Source organism: Sphaeramia orbicularis, chromosome 21, assembly GCF_902148855.1.
Source record: "Sphaeramia orbicularis chromosome 21, fSphaOr1.1, whole genome shotgun sequence".
NCBI lineage: Eukaryota > Metazoa > Chordata > Actinopteri > Kurtiformes > Apogonidae > Sphaeramia > Sphaeramia orbicularis.
Genome location: NC_043977.1, coordinates 31601417 through 31623318, shown reverse-complemented (window position 1 = coordinate 31623318; position 21902 = coordinate 31601417). Strand labels below are relative to the sequence as shown.

The 21902-nt window shown below is 38.4% G+C and overlaps 1 protein-coding gene across 5 annotated transcripts in view; it reads right to left on the bottom strand.

The window, feature by feature from the left end:
- The window catches only part of il1rapl1a (interleukin 1 receptor accessory protein-like 1a), a 212411-nt gene that overhangs the window by 49866 nt on the left and 140643 nt on the right, over window positions 1–21902 (bottom strand). For all 5 annotated transcript variants that reach the window (XM_030125420.1, XM_030125418.1, XM_030125422.1 and 2 more), the window contains exon 6: window positions 17175–17249. In XM_030125420.1, the coding sequence (XP_029981280.1) occupies window positions 17175–17249 (75 nt within the window). The remainder of the gene's footprint in view (window positions 1–17174; window positions 17250–21902) is intronic.

Here is a 21902-nt window from a genome sequence, read left to right as displayed (position 1 = left end):
CACAGGTTGTGCTCATGTTCATTAGATCCACTCCCCAACGTGTGCTGGGAATACACTTGTAGGTCTACTGAAATCTCATGTACCGTAAGAGGCTTTATGGGTCCCAGTGTAAAAAAATAAATAAATAAAGAGTATTTGTAAAAAGAGCACTAAATATTATTGCGAACAAAAATATTGTCATTTATAGGTTTTAGTAGTTTTACAATCAACAAATTCGCATTCACTCCAACACCAAACTGCATCTTGGCTTCTCTATCAGTCTGTCACATTGACAGTGGCTGCTTTATGCCACTCCTCCTCAGAAAATGCAAACAGCTTGGCTTTGTTTGACGCTCTGTGACCTTCTGTCCTCCTCTTGATCACATTCCAAAGGTTTTCAGTGAGGTCAGGAAATTTATGGTTGTCAGTTCATTTTTTTTCCCAGAGCTGTATATTATGTGCTTGGGTAAAGGAAGAGGAACGTGTGGGTAGAAACGATGTAGATACACAATCAACACGGTGTTAGAAATAATGCATTAATCATGTATGGTATGTGCATATATCTGTATGCATGGATGGATGTGGAAGGTGTGCATGGTGTACATCAGTACATTTTCATGCTGTTAATTCACACAGGTAAAAGGCCAAGCCACCTGGGGAGTTTGGTAATAGGCAACACACATATAGACATAAAGCCAAATGGGAATACTGTTCTAAAGTAATATGAGAGCATGCTTGAACAACCATTTAGGGTAGACAGGCTGTCAGCAGAGTGGTGGTAACATTAAGAAATTAACTTTCACCTATCTTCTGCTGCAAATAAAGTGGATATACTGTTAACCCCACAAATGTAATAACTTCCACAAACGTAATAAACCACAAACGTAATAAAAATTTGCAACTTTTAACACAATAATCCCATAAATGTAATAACTTTCCCACAAATGTAATAACAGTCGCCTACCACAAACGTAACACCTCATTTTTCCACAGTGTGCTCCTACCCTCTCCACTGTAAACATAATCATATCCAGACATTTTATTTATATGGTTCAAACACAGGCTTCTATTATACTTAATGAGAATAAATAACCAGTTCATACTGAAGCTTTTCTAATAAAACCTTTACAACATTTTTGCCCATTCTGTTTTGTTCCTCTACTTGTATTTGTAATTAAACACCTATTAATCTGCAATTAGTACCATGTGGTGTAACTGCAACATTTGATCATTCTAAAAAGGCAAGTATCCAGAGGACAAGAATAAATGGGAAGAAAGAGAAAGATGAATGAATATTTATGCATGCATTACTTAAATGTATGTGATGAACTAATTTATTATATTTGTGGGAAGTTAATACAATTTTGGAAACTGAAGATTTTTACAGTCTCACAAACGTAATAAATGAGGTCTTACATTTGTGGTAGGCAACTGTTATTACGTTTGTGGGATTATTAAGTAAAAAGCTGCAAATTTTTTATTACATTTGCAGTTTATAACATTTGTGGGGTTAACATATATTTGTTGTATTGATTTTCCTCAAGATAATGCTGGATATAGTCATATTTTGGTTTTAGAGATCAGTAACTAACATGTTATACACCTGTAGATAGATAGATAGATAGATAGATAGATAGATAGATAGATAGATAGATAGATAGATAGATAGATAGATTGAGAGTGAGAGAGAGTGAGTCTGGGAAAGGGAATCACAAAAAAGAGAGATATAAATTGAAGGGGTGATGGAGTTGGAGCAGGAAAATAGACGGAGAAGTCCAAAACCAATGAGCAGCAAAGAATGTGATGAGGAGGAACAGCGCGAAGGAGTGAAAGTGACAGATTACTTGTGAAACACGGCATGATCTAGAGAGCCTGTTCTTCTGTAGAGAACAAGAGATGAGGTCAGGGGAGTCCTTGTAAGCATGGCTACACTTGCACATACGTAAAGGTGACTAATTTCCCCATTTTCCAGTTGAGGACAAAGACTTGTAATGGCTCTCTTTGGGTGAACTCAATGAAGGTGCTCACTTTAGCCCCACATTATGCTCCACTCAATACACAGCTGTTTTCAGTCTGCCTCACTTTTAAAGGTCACACAGAAAACTGCCAACACACAAAAGGTCATGTTATCTCTAATAGGGGAATGCATGCGATTAGAAAGCCACTGAGTGAAAGAAAAAATTAAGTAGGAAGAAGAAGAGAGAAAGGAGATTAATATAGTAGCAAGTCAGCAGACTGAAGTTCTGTAGGCATCGTCTCCACAGCCACATCTTATATGGAAAAGGCCACGCCAATATCATGACATTTAGCTGGGTCCATTACTAGAACATTTAAATTTTGAGCACAAAATAAGGACTTAAGTTATATATCAAGAGTTGTGCGCCTCTGTTTTTACGAAACTTCTTTCACAGTAATAGTGAGAGCAGTTATTAATTTGCAGAGCTGTTTCTAAATAAACCAACGCAGCAGCATTCCAAATTCTGCATAATGAAGAAACATGTAAGCCAGTGCAACAGTGCGACTCACTGATGTGTTTTTAATGGTTTTTGGACAACAATGGAGATTTATGTCATACAGATAGGAGTTAAATCAGGTTTGGAATACACAGGCAGTATTTGGTGAGAGAGTGACTTTAATTTAGTTTTTCATGGGATTTGTTGGCAAAAAAGAAAAAAACAACAACAAATTTTTGCCATTTTAAACTCTATTCAGCAAGATGAATGGCACTGAGACAAATACATGTAAAATGCATGTTTTACACCACTTCTTCATTTAAATCAAATACCAGCACTATGGTTTTTCTAGGGAGTGCTTTGTTAGGGATATTTTGAAGCATTTAGAAGAACACATAATGCTGTTTTAGTGGGGAGGACTTGTTCAGAGTGGAGAGACCAGCACTTCACTGGAATGCAGGAACAAACCAACTTCAGTGACTAAAACAAACACCCTCTTAAAGAGTCCCTCTGTAATAATCACAATGCAAGCCATGTAAGTGTGGCCTTATGTAACACTGTGATGCAGCACTTAGGATGACGGTCTCTTTGGGATGCTAAATACAGCACATTCATGTCTGGGCAAACCATAATTATTACAGTAAATGTCAGATTGTTCGAGACATTTTTATACATCTAATTGTGCCATCATGACTAGTAGTGCACACATGGACAGTCATTAATAAAGGGATGGTGTGTTTCTTATATGTGATTGCATTAAAAAATAAGAATTACATTAAATGATGATTTAATGATTTTCGCAAAGGACTAAAAAACAGCCTAGACTATAATAATATTGTAAAAGTAAAGCAAATAGGCATTTGAATGGTATCGTAGATGTTATGGATTTTTCTATTATGGGTGAAAAGTACAATAGGAAATAACAGGAGATTATATATGAATATATACGCAAGACCAATCCTCCCACACATAAACCCACAACCCCAGCTGCACGCTGCCCAGTAATCCTAGAGGATCTTTCCTTTTGTTTCAAAGGGAGTAATTATTACTGTGGTGGGTACTTATTAAGGAAAGTAAAGCTGGTAGTTAAATTGCTTATTCTGCCATTGTTTAATACTAATAACACATTTCAGAGGTTGAAGGGAGTAGTTAAGGGAGGAAGGAAAGAAGTGGGAAGGAGAAAAGAGCTGAAAAAAGGAAGAACTTGAGAGGGAAGCTAAAATAGCAAAGGAAAATAAAGCTTTGTTTCATCCTACCGCTGGTTAAAGTGAAGCTTTAAAGAGGAGTTACACATTTTCATTTGAAACTATATTATTTTATGTGATCAAAATAAAATATCAGCGGGATTTAGTGAAGCAGCGTGTTGAAATACAGTCACTATAGTCAAGTCGAGCATGCTTAAGTTATAGATCAATTAAAAAAGAAAAAAAACTTAAATTGTGGCTGAGGAGCTGATTCATTGTACGGAAAGACAGGGACAGAGAAAAGCTGACAGAGAAATAGAGCAAGGGAGAGAAAGGGAAGCAAGAGAGACAAAGACAGAGAAAGTCCATTAACACACTTGTAAATGAGTCTCAGCTATTTACCCCACACTGGGCTTCTTGAATTACTGACTGTGTTCAGGATGCAGATTGCGGATGGCAATTAAAGATGAACTGTGTGCACAGACACGCACGCACGCACGCACGCACGCACACACACACACACACACACACACACAGCTACAGATCCACACACACAGACACGTGCAAAAAGCCTACATACACGCCTTTACTCTCTCTAAGGCAGCAGTTTGGTGCAGATCTACTGATCTCCATAGCAACATTCACTGCTGTGGGCGATGGTGACATCATGAAGATTGATTGTCATAAAAAAGTAACAGTAGAGCAAAAAGAGGCCAGCAGTATTAGAGGTGTTAGCTTAAGTGCAACAGTGCTCCTCGCTGCTGGATGAAGCCATGGCCCCCAGCTGGAGGTCCTCTGTGGTTAATGAAGAACAGACGTGTGCGGGACGCCTCAGCTGGTCTCCGAATACTGTCAACAGTAAGGATGGAGAGGTTGGCTTACGTAAGAGAAGGAAAGAGATAGAGAGCTAGATATCTCTCTGGGGCTCAAATGTTCAGTGTGGTCCCTCTCCTCTCCTGTCTGTTTATCCTCCTCCTGTTTCTCAACTCTATGTCCTTATCTTTTTCTGTCCAACAGCCTCCTCTCAACCCTCCTTTCTTGTCTCTCTTCACACCACTGAGTGATCTCCCCCTCTTTCTGCTAACTCCTTTACTCTGAACCACAGCACAGTGTAGTGGGGTGACTAACTACATCGTCCAGATACAGCCACTCGCTCGCCGGAAACATCAGAGCCCTGAAGTTTGGAAGTTCTGCATTTGCCTCCTTTTTTTCTCTCCACCCTGTCTATTTTTTGGCACTTGTTTTTCTTCATTTTTCTGTTACATAAGACAGACAGAAGTGGAGCAAGCTTCAAAGTGAATGGCAAAGCCGCCTTTTCCCCTGCTCGCTTTGCTGTTCATGCATGTCATTCCAGTGCCAGCTCCCTCCCCCCTTTCCATCCATCTCTCCCTATCCTCATCTTTCCTTTCTCCCTCTTCTATCCTATCCTGTATCATTTTTTTTAAACGTTTCCTCTCTCCCTTTTAGGTCAATAAGTCAATTTTCACTGAATTTCCTGTGTATGTAGAGTGTGTTTATGTAATTGCATGTCATGTAATTCTTTAAGACATCCTTTGACCTTGTCATTGACACCTTGACCAAGTGAAAGTGGCAGTGACTGTAGGAAGAGATGATAGGGCAGTTTCTGGAAGTAGAAAACCACTCATTATGTCCGCTGCTTCTTCCTCCTGTCTGCCCTTGTTACATACAGAGTGATGCAGGGATGAGCGGGCGCTCCTTCTCTTTGATTACCTGTCACTGAGCTTGAGCTTCAGACTCAGACGAGGTAAAAGCTACCATTACCTAAATCATCTCTCTTAAAAGACATCCCTTTGCTTAAAAAGGGAGAAACTCGTACTGATGACTGATTTAACGCAACTGCCTGGGACAGCCTGGATAATGGTTGCCTTACAAATACTGACACAAACACACATGGACAAAGACATGGCAGGCATTACTGAATAAACAGTCACCTAATGTCTTCTATAAAAAGATGCTCTTGCACAGAGTTAGCTGCACTTTCTGAGCCTGTGTGCAGAAACCCATCACACAAACAACTTACATGACACTATAGCGTGATTAAATACTCATTATACGCTTGGAATACAAACAGAGGGTATTTCAGGTGAAAACTTTGCTCTGTGACTGCAAAGGTTTTGCTTTGCTTTGCACTACTGTCCTCTTCTTCTGCCTATGGAGGAAGAAATAGAAAAAAACTACAGAGAAACCACACTTAATGGGTGAAATAACTGATTCGCTGGGCTGAGGAGCCCAGTCAGACAGCTCTTTCTCACCGACTGCTTCCACCACTGATTTAACGTGCTGAATCGGCTGAACAGCTGCTGATAAAAACTAACAGAGCTGGGCACACCGCAAAAACTGCAGTCATTTAAGGACAATGCCTGGCAGTTCAGCATCAGCATGGTGCCTTTACAGAGGATAAAACCAAATTCTTATATTGAACAGAAATCAGAGATCAAGGATCCACGGCTTTCTTGCATATCCTTTAAGGTCTGACTGTCTATGGGGAGTAAATGTTAAGGCACAAATAAACAAGCGATTGTAGGTTACACACAGTGGGGTATTTGTCTGTCTTTATTGCCTGCTATGTGGTGCTGTTTCTGTCTCACTCTTTGTATATTTTCCTCATTCTCCGCCTTCCTCCCTCTCCCTTTCCTGTTAGGCATGTGTAGAGGAGCAGTTAGTTCATTTATCATACCGCAGACTCCCGCTCTCAGCTCCAGACCCTGTGATTAATGACGACCGTTCACACACTTAAACATTTAGCTTTGTTTCGCTGTCACACTTGCTACCATACTGGTCATCATGAGTTAGTTAATGCTTGGTCATTGGGGGACTTCTACCAAATTGAATGATGACAGCATGACCTTTAAGGGCAGATTTTCATTATGTTATGTTTTTTCATTTGTGATAGAATAAAAAAACTGCCATTGATGGTAAAAAAAAAATATGTTAGTATCCAATTTGGGAAAAAGATGCATACTGTTTTACTTAAAGATAAAATACATTTTCAAAAGCAGATAAAATAATAATCTTTCCAATTTATCACTTATTACAACTAGATGAGTGGTGGTGTATTTTCCTGCAGAGTGAACTGTTTATGCCTGTACTTTCATAGTTTCTGTCTGTTTTTGCTATGTTTGGGATGTTTGTGGGTTTGCACCTTTGGGAAGTGTATTTGCATCTCTAGCCAATAACATCACAGTGCTGAGTATGTGGGTGGTACGCCGTATAAACTTCCTTTGTCTTTTCTCTTAAGGCTTACTACATGTGTCTACCTGCAAGACGACTGTTGGGGATGAGATAACAGTGATATACATAACTCTCAGCCATAGAAAGGAAGAAGTGTGCATTTTGGCGGCTTTTTCCTCAAAACCAGCTCATATGGGTAACTGCACGTTAACTGTCAGAAGATGTTTTTGAACACTTTTTTTTTCTCTCTCTAACGCTGCACCTTTTTTCAGTCACTGTAAAACTCCCTCAGTGTTCATTCAGTGGGGCGGAGGGGTGCAATACGGCAAAAAATCTGATCACAATATTTGTTTCCGCATTGATCGATACTGATACTTATTATAATATATAATCTGATAATACCTTCAGAAAGCTGAGAAAAGCAGGTTAATTGACTCAACGTTAGAATATTAACATAGTAATATTAGTATCTGGAAGACAAGAAAAACAACTGTGGCCATTTAACCCTATAATGCCAAATGTATCATATTTGATACATGAGTTTTGAAGCCCTCTATATGATCAGTGTGATTTTTTTTCTTGAAAAACCTGATGCACACAATTAGATACATGCAATACACAGATAATCCACCAGGGGGGAGGAATTCATTCACCAGAGGACTTTCCAGTGGCACTACGTGATTGTCATTAATAAGGAAGGAGGCAGCTTTGCCAATTTTGAAAAGGAATTACCAATTTGTTAGACATGTTTGTGTTATATTATGTTTTTGTTTGTTCAAAAATAATAATATTTGAGCATTGAGACCCAATGTATCAAATATGATATAAAATTGAAACTCATACATGGAAATTGATATTTGAAAAAAAAACATTGGGGTTGTTCAGAAGGACCAATAAAGGCTCCAGTTTTAAGAACTGGAATTTTCTCTCAGTGATTTAATGGTTGAAGTTTTACAGGGTTAACCCATTAAGACCCAAATATCCACTGATGATCCAAACCATCTACTGAGAAAAAATGTTTTAATAACTTTAAAACTGCTAATCCTATCAATACGCTGAGGTAATCCGTGTAAAATATAGTTTGTTGTCTTTTCATCTAGACATTCAGAGTCTTCGTGGTGAACGTGGAAACACTCATCTTCTACAACATTGATTCACCAGTAAAAACCATGGAGTTTGATCAATGACAGTGGATGGACACACTTCATTTATGTTCAGTTAATGATAGATTTGACTGAAAAAGTAACCTCTTTTTTAAATTTTTTTTTCTGTATTTGATATAATAACCCTTAAGTGTAATCCCATCGTGATGATTAAAGTACATGATCAATACATTAAATATAGGAAAACACCTGATTGTCAATGAAAAAACGCAAAATATACAGAATAATTTTATGATATCTGGTGATAAATCACTTAAGAAAGGTTAAATAGAGAGAACAATTCATTTGAGAACTGCCACAAAAGAAGCACTGGGTCTTTATGGGTTAAGTAAGGGTTCCTCAATTTCCGAGGGACACTTGAACGCAACACTTTATCTGTCAGAGTTTGTAAGGAGTGCATCCCTGTTCTTTTCTGGCTGTCAGACTCCGACACAGACACCAACAGGATGTCTGTAAATGAGACCAAAACACAGAACAGAATCTCAGTGGAGTTTTTACGTCTTTTATACAAACATTTACCTGCCAGCGTGATGAATAGCCTTCCAAGATTTACTCGCCAAATGGATAATCTACTTCCATGTGAGGCTTAGATCTATTCATACTGTGTAAAAATGTCCAAAGTGTCTCATTGTTGTGCACATAAATTTTATTGCAATCCTATTTTGGGATTGTTTTATTGCCCGGCCCTAGTCTGTATAAAATCAACTAGCAAGAAATGTGACACAGTTTACCTCTGTATTAAATTATGAGTGCAAATTATGCTGACAATATCCTCTACTAAGAAATCTAAACAGATAATTAATATGATCTGCCCAACGCATTTATTTTCTCTGTAAGACAACAAACCTCTCTAACAACACTACTGCCAACACTATTGTCCCTGCCCAGGCTGACACATAAACAGAAAAACACACCGACATTACTATGCTTTTACAGATGTACTTTCATGCATGTCTGAGCATAACAAAGGAATAGTTATAGTGATGGAAGAAGAGAGAGGAAAGAGATACACAGAGAAAATGAATGTGTGTGTGTGTTTTTTAAGATACACACCGACAAAGAGCGCAGGAGAGACAGAGTAATTTAGTGAAGTGACTCTGAGTTGACCTTTAGTAACTCTCCAGAGCAATGCCAATTTCAATTTCAGCTTTCTCCATGGAAAGGTGACGTGTCAGGTGTCACAGTTAGGTGTGTAAGATCAAGGATGTCTTCACTGCGGTAGACTTTTTGGTGATGGGAGGAAAGAGAAGAGAAAATCAGAAAGAGCGGAGAAGATAGGGTGTCAGGGATTTGAAAATCATCCTCCAGCAAGTAGAGGTCATGAAGTGAGGTGGGGGAAAAGAGAACAGAGGTAAGGGGTAAAAGATGAGACAACACAGAAAAACAGAGGGAAGGAGCAAAGTACAGAAAAGACACAAAGGGATGAAAGAGTCAAAGGAACCTTTAGACGATGCGCTGTGAGTTCTAAGTGCAAAAATACAGCCTTATGCAATAAAATTAAGTCATATCAGAAAAAATCGGTCCCTTGATACGTAGCGAGGCCAACAAGTCTGTTTTTCAGAAGTGCAGATTCCAGCAGAATACCAAAAAATCAAACGCTGTACTAGAGTTAGTAAGGTATCAAAGATATTCAATTTGTGTCGCTTCCCACAAAAGCTGGGTGATTTGCAATCAGTCAGTGTCCATCTCCTGTCAAACTTCACTAAGATTGGATTCAAAAAATGCTATGTATTTACTTTACCCAACACAAGAGAATCCGCTGACAGCAGCAATACCACTGAAATGAAAACAACTTGTCACTGTTTAGTGTCCAGTAAATGACATCACTAGACTGTGTATGAAGAGGGAGAGATTTAGATTTTTCAGTGCATCAACCATGTGCACTGAGGTTGTCCAAAAAAAAAAAAAAAAGAAACAGGATTTCTAAAACACCAAGGAAATCTGAAATGTCAGTATCTTTGAGTGTCATTCTCTTACCAGACGGCTGCTGTGGTCTATGCTCAATGTAAAAAACCATAAAAACAATTTGACAATATCTATCAATATCTATCAAACTACACAATATTATCTATAAAATATGAGAAAAGAAATGTAAGAATATTCTTGAGGGTTTTTTTTCTGCTATTTCAACATCAGTGTATAATACTAAAGTGAATTGCCTGTGAATTTTCTGGGCGTTTTCACAAATCTGTTTGGTCTGGACTTTTTCCAGTTTGATTCAAAACAAATTTGCAGGTGTGAGACCTCACTTGTTTGGTTCATGCACAGTGTGAAAACATTTTTTGGATAGCTTGAACTGCCATGAATGTCACAGTTATCTTTTGAAAAACAAAATAAGAAGGAAAACAAATGAAAATGGATGAAGTTAAAATTCAAATAAATGAATAACATGCCAATCCAGTCTCGTGGCTGTCTGTAAAGGAGGATGTAGCACACATAGACAAAAAAAAAAAAAAAAAAAAGGCTGGATGTATTTGTCCACTTTCAATATTGCAGTATGAAAGCAACACCAACTGGAAATCATATATCACAACATTACTATTGGTTGAACTTTCAAGTGTGAAAATGCCTGCAGAGATGAGATCACAAGTACAAGTCAAGTCACAATTCTCATATGTTTCTAATGAGCATTCGATCGGCCGCACGCCATGTTCCCTGCTCAGGAAAACTATTGTTATATCTAATGAAGTCACAGCATGTACAGCATTACCACACCTTTATCGATTCACAAAGAGCAGTGTTTTTCAACCTTGGGGTCAGGACCCCACGTGGGGTCATCTGGAATTCAAATGGGGTCACCTGAAATTTGTAGTAATTCATAAAAATAAGAATTAAAACTTATTAATAAAAATATATGGTGAGCTGAGAGAGACAATCACAATACATAAAATACATGACAAACTTTGAAGCTGAAATTGAAGCACTGTGGTACTGCACTGCAAAAATCTATATTTTTCTCATTTCTAGTCAAAACATCTCATCACACTTAAAATAAGACATAACCACCTAAAAAGTAACTTGTAAGTGAGACATAAGAACTTATTTTTGGATGATAGATCTTGCAAATCTTATTTCAAGAAATATTACCAAGATAATTTTCACTTGTTCCATTGGCAGAATCTTTTGCTTAATTCAATATTTTTTTTTGCTTAATTCATGTAGAAAAAAAATCTGCCAATGGAACAAGTGAAAATTATCTTGGTAAGATTTCTTGAAATAAGATTTTCAAGATCTATTGTCTAAAAATAAGTTCTTATATCTCACAAGTTAATCTTTAGGTGATTATGTCCTATTTTAAGTGTGATGAGATATTTTGACTAGAAATGGGAAAAATCCACTTGGTAAGATTTAGATTTTTGCAGTGGGTTTATCTTTCAAGTGTTCATTGTGGTCGGTTTAAGATGCTGCAGCTAGTTACTGTTATTGTTATTGTTTGTTCTGTATTAATTGTCAGTCTTGTAAATCCAAGCTGGACTGACTGTACATATCCAGACCAAGGAAAATAAAATTCTCACTTTGTGCAGTAATCTACACCTGGCTTTTCTGCCTCCGTCCATAATAATATACATTATTTAGCCTAAATGTCGTCTAAAATTAACATTTATTTGCAACGTAGTATAGCAAACTATTACATGATCAACAACTAATTAATTTTAGCAAAAAAAAAGTCTCTGTTTTGAATGTTTGGGGTCACCAGAAATTTGTGATGTTAAAATGGGGTCGCGAGCCAAAAAAGGTTGGGAACCACTGACATAAAGTATCAGTACTTATAAGATGTTTTAAGTAATCACTTCTAATTTCTACTACAAGACAATATGAGGGAAAAATAATAATATGAAAGCTTTCCCTTTATTACGGGTGTTCATAATAATTAGTGAATGACTGGCATTTCAACTGCCAGTTGGATGTGGTTTGCCCAGCATGAAAGTTAAGCAAGTCTTCTTTTTGAGCCCTTTTATTAAGTTATGACAAATGGTACTGCAGCTGCAGGTGTGGTTGCCATGGTATTGTTGTTGCCACCATCTGTGGCCATGCACATATGTAAGATTATACATAATAATAGGAGTGGGAATGACATTTCCTTAATGTTAATGCACCAAAAAAGACATAAAAGGGTTGCATTTGTCTTTTCAATCAATGTACAATGCATCCCCTAATAGCCAAAGGAAACTTGCTGCTCAGTGTTTTGTCCATTAATATTTCAACATGTGGACAGAGGTCTGGGATAAACTGCCAACTTCCCTGTTTTTGGACGACTGACTTTACCTCCTGACAGCTTGTTCATTCTAAGCCACAGTTGAGTCTCATGTCAGTGTGTGTACGGCTTCAATTTATTCCCATTTCTGATCCATGATCCTCTTGATCAATGGGTTTCCAGTCTGTAAATTTAGAGCGGTCTGTTCATACTGGACTGACATAGACAGACTATAAAAGATGCTTCCTTCCAGCTGCCCTCACTGCGTTTCTGGGCGCTGCTCTCTGAAATAATGGATTCTAATTCCTTTCCACTAGAGTGCACCCATCTGCTGGCTTTGAGGGACAGTAAAACCCTCTATCAGTTACAATTATCCCACAGTTACAGAGGACTGTGCCACAAGGTTGTGCGTGACCCCTGCACCCCTAGCACCCCTTGGGGACAGAAACGTGCTGCGTAAGTGTAAAATTTAATCCCTCCACTGCTCCATTTGGGACAGCAAAGCCATGACAAATCATCCCAAGGGGTTTGAGACCATGTAAGTATGTGTGTGAGTGTGTGTTTTTAAATGCACCAGCAACCACATACTGCATTATAAGTGTGTGTAGCTGCTTCTCATAAACCCTAACATGTAGACATGAATACAAACCCCACAGTATGATTCATCATCCTGTTTTGGGGAGGTGGGCTGCACCGACTCACCACTGGGGGACAGCAGTAAATCTTTCTATAGAGAAACAACAAGGGAAAAAAAACCCAAAAAACTATTGCACACAACCCCATTTTGTTTCCATTCCAAACTACACTGAATATGTCAAGTTGTCCAAAAGTAATATTTGTGACAAGCCTACTTTTAGCGTTCACACAGTCGCACAATTCCCGGGACTCCCAAGGGCCCCGAGCCTTGTCGAACTGTGATGAGAGCAGTCTACGCTCATATTTCTTTGGCGGTGGGCTTCTGGTTTTGTCTTAGCCCTGAATGACAGTGTGGGATTTTGGCTCTTTAGCAAGTGACTAAGAGATGTGAGGAGAGGTGGGAAGGGGGACACGACACTCTGGTAAGACCCTTGCTTTCCTTCCCAAACTATCCTCCTCTGATACCCTTGTCTCTGTTTCTTCATCGTCTTCCTCTCTCATCATACCTAATCTTCTGTTTTCTCCGACGCTTCATTCACTTTCACCCAATCTCATTCCTTTTTATGGTCTTCTGTTTTCTTCTCCCAACATGATCCTCTTTGTCTTTCCGCCGTACCCTTGCACTGTGTCTTCTGTGAGCGTTTATGTAACATATGTGTTTTATTTATGTCTGCGTGTGTGCATGTTGTGTAGCGCTAGCTGTCTAAGACCTGCTCTGGTTGCAGCAGCAGAGGAGATAAAGTGGGGCTGTGTTTCCCGGCAGTGTTGCAGATTTATCTCTGCTTACAGCTCTGATTTTACTGCCCATCCACCGGCCTCCGCTGGATCCCATCTCTCTCTCTCTCTCTCTCTCTCTCTCTCTCTCTCCCTCTCCCACTTGCCATAAGGGACCAAGCTCTCTCTACACGTTCTGGCCACCATAAATCTGCCACATAGCTCCATAAAGCTGCTTAGGGCATGACTCAACAAATATTAAGGAAGAGGAGAATAAATAAATAAAGCTAAATAAAAGAGAAACTCTTGTCTGGAGGGACAGACAACTTTTCTGCACACAAAATGGAGCCCAGCTATAAAATATTTACCTCGGCGTCTTTGTGCTTCTGACACTACTGAGAGTCTGTGGGCACTCACTCCGTGACATCACTCATACTTTTTATTTCTTTTTTACTCTGACTTGCTTGACTTTCTTTTGCCTAGCTATTGGCAAGTATAGTCGGAGAGAGCTTAGTTTGCTGGAGCTTAAGAAAGCACCAGCAAATAGAGGAAAATCTTCATCATTTTGTGAACTCATGCACTGCAAATATAATACAAAGAAATACAAATTCAGTGTTGCAGTGCATATTGCACAGTTTTCTAGGTTGGGTTAGTTTTTTTTTTTTTTTTTTTTTGCAGTTTTTCTATATTTTTGTATCTTGAGAGTTATGTTTTTGCAATTGATACTTTGTCAAATTGATGATGTTTTCTTAATTTTCTTGTGTGTTTGTGTATTTCTGTTTTTTAACCCATAAAGACCCAGTGTGACTTTGGTGTCAGTTCACAAATGAATTTTTCTTTCTATTTAACCTTTCTTTAGGGATTTATCACTATTTATTGTAATATTAACCTCTGTATTTTGCGAATTTTCTGTGAAAATCAACTATTTTCTTATATTTAATTCACTGATCATGTAGGTGTTCATAAAAGCTCAGATTAAAGTTGAGGGTTATTGTATCAGAAACAGACAAAACTGAAGAAAAACTGACTTTTTCAGCAATGATATCAATAATTGAACATAAACCAAGTGTCTCCATCCACTGTCATTGATCAAACTCCATGGGATTTACTGGTGAATCAATGTTGTAGAAGATGACAGTGTTTCCACGGTAACTACGGAGACTCTGAATGTCCAAATGGGTCATATCTGATGACCATGAAAAGATGACAAGCTGTATTTTACACCAATTATTTACATGGATTGATAGGATTAGTGGAACAGAAGTTATTAAAACTGTTATATTGGTAGATGATTTTAGTTGCCAGTGCTTGTTTGGGTCTTTATGGGTGAAGTTGTTGTTCTAGAGCTTTCATAGCAAGCCACTGTGAACAAAGAAGAAACATTATTGCATCAGTTGTCACATTCCATAGTTTCTCATCCTGAAATTAAGAAGGTATTTCTGATCCTGATTTCTGATCAAGTTCTGTGTCCGTATGTGGTCTTAGACTTTCCAGAACATTCATTCATCAAGCACACGGGGCTTAAAGCTGCAAGATTCAAGATTATGAGGAAAAACAGAATCTGAAAATTCTCTGCAACCTTTCCCCTGCAACTCACCTCTGGGTCTAAAATAAAAGATTTAATATGAATGTACACAAGGTTACATAATCAAATGCTGTTATGGAAAAGTAAAGACACAAGACAGAATAAGAGTCACGTGTTGCATTTGACAGAATCTGATCACCAATTGGTAACAACAGCTGTCAGTTGTGTATTTGACCTCCCTCCTACCTGTGGTTGGACAAAATCAGGGTGTAATGGGGTAGATTGTCTGCAGCCTGAGAACATAAGCGAAGAGTAGATGCCCATTGTGGAATTTTATGCCCTATGACGCTAAAAAACTACCAAATACTACACCTCTAATGCTGCATTATGCAACATACATCTAGTGTGTTTTAACCTGTAGAACGGATGGAAAGTGGAAATACTCTGACCTCTGCTGGATCACTGTCATAAGATTCTTCCAGTAATTTTATATCAGGTATAAAGTTTTAATGTAGTATATGTAGCTCACTGTGAACAGCTATGTGCACTGACACACACAGTAGAGTTGAACAATACCTACACTGTAAAAAAAATCCTGTTATTTTAACGGAAAAAAACTGGCAGCTGTGGTTACCAGAACAATACTGTAAAAAACAAATCCAACTGTAAACATGTTTAGGGAGTAACATGTAGATTTAACATTTTAAACATGTAGATTTAACATTGGATTTAAATGGTAAATGGACTGCACTTATTTAACACATTTTATGCACCTTCATGGTGTCCAAAGCACTTTCCAAAACCACCAGGTCCAACTGGGAGCAATTTAAGGTTCAGTGTCTTCCATGGACACTTTGACACATGGACAGTCGGAGCCAGGATTCGAACCACCAACCCTTTGGTTATTGAACGAGCAGCTCTACCAACTCTACCAACCCATTAATTTACAAGTTTAAAATGTTACATTGTTAAATGTTTACTTTTTTATAACTTTTTATATATATATATATATATATTTTTTAAAAGCAAATATGTCGTTATTTCAACATAATGCGCTTGCAATTTAAACAGCACCACATTGTTTTTCAATTTACAGTTTTATTTTCTAAAAACAATAGAAATGCATAATTTCTACATACAAATCTGGTTTTGTTCACAAACTCTTCCTGTCAAAACTACAGCTATATTTGATTTAATCGTTAACACAAAAATCTTTTCAAATAACCAACTTTGCATTGTATTGTCATTTACAGTTTTTCTGTTGTAATTTTACAACTTTTTGGTGTTAATTCTACAGTCATTTTTTACAGTGTAGAGTAATCTCAGCTGAATCTAAATAGAAAGACGCCTGTATAACTATTTCAGGCATGGATGTGAGAACGCTGACATGTGAGGCTGTGCTTGTCAGTTCATCAACAGCAGCAATTTTTCACTCTTGATCAACCAACCATGGAGATGTTTTAAATGAACTTCCTGGATTTCAATAGTTATAGACAAAAGACAAAAAGTAACCCCTAAAGGAATCATTACACCTTCTTTGTGTTTGTTCCCTCCTTGTTTCTCTTCCCTCTGTCACATACAGATCCTCTTCTCTGTTTTCTAGACCTTTCAGTCTTGTCCGATCGCCTTCACCATGACAGACGCATTAGCCATTCATAGAGCGGCAAACACCATGTGGACAGCTGACTGTGCCCAGAAATCAAGCAATATGCTGCCACAGAAAAAAAAAAAAAACACAAACACGTCCATACACATATACTCAGTCGCGCACACACACGCACACATGGTAGGCCCACTGTGACCCCACGTCAAAGAAGACAAACAACGACGACTGAAAGCGGCCGCCTCTCCATGTGGCGAGCCAGCGTATGGAACCTTGGCACCATATGGACTCTCTATTGTTGACAAAACAGCCTCAGGACATTAGCACCCAATATTTGCATATATGGAAAACACGTTTACAATTGTTTTTTCTTTTGCTGTTTCTGAAGCAAATAAAAGTGTCATCATCAATCTGCCTTCAACGCCTGGAGGTGTGTTGGAAAGGATTTGTAAAGTCATCCATTTCCTGTCATTTGGAAATGACACAGATTGAAGCAACTGCAGCTGGAGGAAATCCCATGATGCTCTTACCTAGTTGCAGCTCCATGTTGCTAATCTTGTTTTCAGAGGGAAACAGGATTTTTGGTGGCTTGTCGGTCAGAGGAGCTGAAAAAGAGAGAAAACACAATATGATGAGTGTGATATATAGTCAATCCTACGGTGAACTCAAACCTAATTCAGCTATTTCTGGATTATCACTATAATATTTTTCTTTGTGCTCTGTTCTGCTTTTAGAGATTCATCACCATTTGGACATAAAACATACAAAGCATCTCTCATCTCCTTCTATTCACTTCAAAAATAATTTAAAAAGTTGCTGTCTGTCCTCATTTTTTTCCCACTCTCCCACTTGGTCCTTCTGTCTTCGCAGACACATTTCTCTCTAGTGTCTACAGACCTAGGATTCCATTCATCTGACCTAGTTCCAATCATAAATTAATCATAGCTTTGCCAAGAAAAAGCCACCATTTAATTTGCATGAGTGTTAGGTGAGTATTTGAAGAGCCATCATAGAGCATGTGTGTGTCTAAGTAAGAGGGAGCAGCTGATTCACTAATGATGCTAATCATCCATACGGTGGATGTCAGTCCTGCTGCTGAAGTCCTTCCTCCTGGGAATCACAGAACACGCAGCAGTTTGTTGTCGTTAAAAGCTTTTGTGTGTTCTGAAAGAAAGGCTACGCACTTTCGGGTTCAGGGGTTACGAGAACAGAAAACGGGTCTTGTACGTACATGAAGAGTGAGACAATGAAGGAGAAACGGAGAGACTGTGTCTACATTTCAGATGAGATGTTTTGATCCTGACTTACTGAATCTCTTACAAAACATAAATTGTCCTTCCTTGTGTTTTTTTCAGTGCTTTTGTGAGTAATGTCTTTTGTCAAAAACACACATGCTCTCAAGTGCAACTTGACAGTAAACTGCCAATAACATCACAGAGAGTTTTTCCCCCAAGGACAAAATCTAGTGGCGTAATATAAAAATATAAATATGTATAAACTGCAGAGCTTGAGGCTGTAATATCTATTATGCATTACCTATACGTATGTACCGTTCCTCGTAAATTCCAGCGGTACTGTTTAATTTAATTCCGTGCTATTGTGTTTGAGCTACACGTTGTTACTTTTGGTTAAGATAAGGTTAAGAGGGTGGCATGGTTCAAATAAAAAAGACAAAAACAGATAATGCTAAAAAAAATGACAAACAGAGCAGGAAATGGCACATGAACCTCGTCTCCATAAACACTGGTGTTCTGCCATACCCATCACATCTCCTTCTAAGGGTTTGGTCTCCTTAACTACAAACCCTAGCCCATGGCGTCAATTCCAAACATGTACCAGTTTCTATATGTTACCCTGTTTGTATTTTAAAATGTATTCTACAGTGGTATCCTGTATGGGACGGCAGAGTGAGAATGGGCCCATAGAAGTTTAATTAGAAATACACAGTCAATTCTTTGACACCTGGTTATCACAGTATTTCAGTGCCATGTATGAGAATAATGTTTTTATGCTTGTTCTGACCGAAAACCTTATTCCAACATTGCATAAATCAGCATAAAACACAATACACCCACAACCCATGAAGCAAACCAGACTGGATACTTCAGCTTTTAAATAACAAAGCAATAATGAAGTCATGCACATATTCTTCCTCTACTAATTTTAACACTTTTTCCCAATTTTTTTTTTTTTTAGCATATTCAGGGATCCATTCAAGCCCACAGCAACATCTTTTGTTGCTGTGCCATTACATCATGAGGAAAAATTGGGGCATGTTAAGCTTATTAAAACCCACATTTCTCTGCTAGCATGACATGTTTGATATTATCATAGACCTTGTAATGTCTTTTTCTACATTAAAATTAATACAGAAGTCAGCCATTTGAATCATTTGCATGTATTTAATTAATAATTAATTTAATACCATTCCTTTTATTTATGTAAAGCACAATGGATTACCTTTGTGTAGGAAATGCGCTATGTAAATAAACTTGCCTTTTCCTGCCACTGCTTTGCATATAATGCATACTCTATATGGTGCACAAGTCAAAAATGGTATAACCTTTGACTACAGCAGCACAGAATAAAAGGAAATGAACACACACAAAACAACCATCCATATGGTTCTGCTCATATAAACTTAAGGAAACACACTCTAATTTCCTGCATTTCCTAAAGCAGCTAAAAAAGCCCTCTATTGAATAAGACAGAGGCTACTCCCAAAAGCAGACCTTTCAGGCACCTCTAATTATTTAGTGGTGAATTTGCAAATGCAGCTTATTTGGAGCAGTTTGTTGCCTGGTTCTTTTATTAAGATCTTCCCTTAGAGTGTCCTCACAAGCCCTCTTATAGCCTTATTATAAGACTTCTCTAACAAGCTGTTTGAAAGCCCTGCACTGTTTTACTGTCTGGAAGGAACAAGCCATGCAATGTTGCTTCACTAACTCATTCAGCACCGTGATGTGCAGCAAAGTGTGTGGTCGTGTCTGAAATAAAAGAGCATGGTTTTGTGAAGTGCTGAGTTTAATACTGCATGATATGAACTGCTAAAGCTAGCAAAAAGAAGTGGTTTTGTGATGAAATGTAAACCAAAGTACGAATGTTTATCACGTGTTAGTGCGAAAAAGATGGCAAACAGAGCTTTTGTGCTCAGATGTGGCACCTGCTGGTATGCAAATACTGACAGAGAAGCACAGTGACATCTACGAGAGGGGCGGTCACGGGCTTTTAGGCACAACTGTTTGCACTGTTAATAGGTAATCACACAGCACAAATTACACTAGATACTGATACAATTTTAATTACATATCAAACTGCTATACATAATTACACAATGGGTGATCCTATAGCTAATTATGCATTGGGCAAACAAATGAGGACAAGCTGTGTATGTGAGAGGAGAAGAGAAACAGATGTGGTAAGGAGAACAAAGATATGAAGCTGCCAACAGAAAAGTCGAGCTGGTGAGATGAAGAGAATACAACAGGAGAGGAAATTTATAAAGCTAAAGTGCACCATTCAAATAACATGTCCCCCTCATTTTGGCATGCTACACTTGCTTCTGAAAATCTCATTATCTTAATTACCATTGCATTATGGGAAAGGCATCAATTCTCACAGTTGGAGGAGGGGGGTACCATTTAGAATGTAGAGGACTGAAAAACAACTCTCAACAAGTCTCCTATGTCTGGAGTTGCAAATTTCTTTCTTTCATTCTGTCATTCTTTTACTTTCTGTAGGGTCCAGAGGTCTGGGTTTAACCCAGGACCTACCTGCTCCATCAGCTACAGTCTAAAAAGTCTGCTTAACCCATAAAGAGCCAGTGCTACTTTTATGGCAGTTTCAAAATATTTTTTTCTCTATGTTTAACTTTTCTTAACACTTTCAGTGCCATGGGCCGATTAAATCGGCTTTACGAAAACAACCTGTAAAGTGCCACGGGCCGATCATATCGGCTTTGGAGAACACGCCATATTTGTGTACAAACAAACCATCCACCCCCATTTCTTTCTCACATTTCGATGACGTTCTTTCTGTGTCCCCCTCTTGAGACCAAGCAGACGGGAATTTGAGGTCACGCGACCGAATAATATTTTTACATCTTTTTAATGTTTCTTATTCTCCGGTGTTTCATCAGAGGGAGCCCTCCATGCTGGGGGGCGGCTGTGGACTCCGGGGGCTGTGGCGCCTTCTCTCACTGAGGTCCGCTCCTTTCTGGTGGGTGGGGGTCCCAGTTGGCCCTCTCCCACTAGTTGGGATGCGGGGCTGTGTTGCTGGTGCCTGGTCGCCGGGGTCGGCGGCTGCCTCCTGGTGCGGATGGCTCCCTGAGACAGCGCCTCCTAAATTGATGTTTTACTTTTACTTGTACATTTTTGTTCTGGTCTACCCGTCCTCAGTCAGTCTTCTTAAGTATGTGTGAGCTTGTGGGTTTGCATGTATATGTGTGTGTGTGTGTGTGTGTGTGTGTGTGTGTGTGTGTGCGGGTGAGTGGGTGGGTGTGAGTGGGGGGCGGTACTGATTTTTAAACTGATATGTAAAGCACTTTGTGCTACAGTTTTTAATGTATGAAAAGTGCTATATAAATAAAGATTATTATTATTATTATTATTATTATTATTATTATTATAAATTATGCAAATTACGATCAATAATGAATCGGCTGCGTCCGGTGCGTTTTGAATCTAATCAGCAATTGGTCGGATGTTACTGAGCGGTTTCCTGTGGGATTCTTCAAATATTATAAAAACGACGCAAAATACTGCAAAACGGCCAAATTCTGTGGCACTTTTAAGGCTTATTAGCCCCTTAACTGTCTGGCACTTAAAGAGTTAAGTGATTTATCACCATTTATTAAAATATTATCCTCTTCATTTAGCATTTTTTCAGTGAAAATCAGGTATTTTCCTGTATTAATTTATTGATCATGTAGGTGTTCATAAAAGCTCAGATTAAAGTTAAAGGTTATTATATCAGAAACAGAGAAAACTGAAGTGACTTTTTCAGTAAAATCTATCGTTAACTGAACATAAGACAAGTGTGTCCATCCACTGTCATTGATCCAACTCTGTGGGTTTTACTGGTGAATCAATATTGTAAAAGGTTTCCACTTTCACTACAGAGCCTTTGAACGTCCAAATGGTTCATATCTGATGACCATGAAAAGATGACAAACTGCATTTTACACCAATTATTTTAAGGTATTGATAGGATTAGTGGATCAGAAGTTATTACACATTTTAGATCCGCAGATGCTTTTG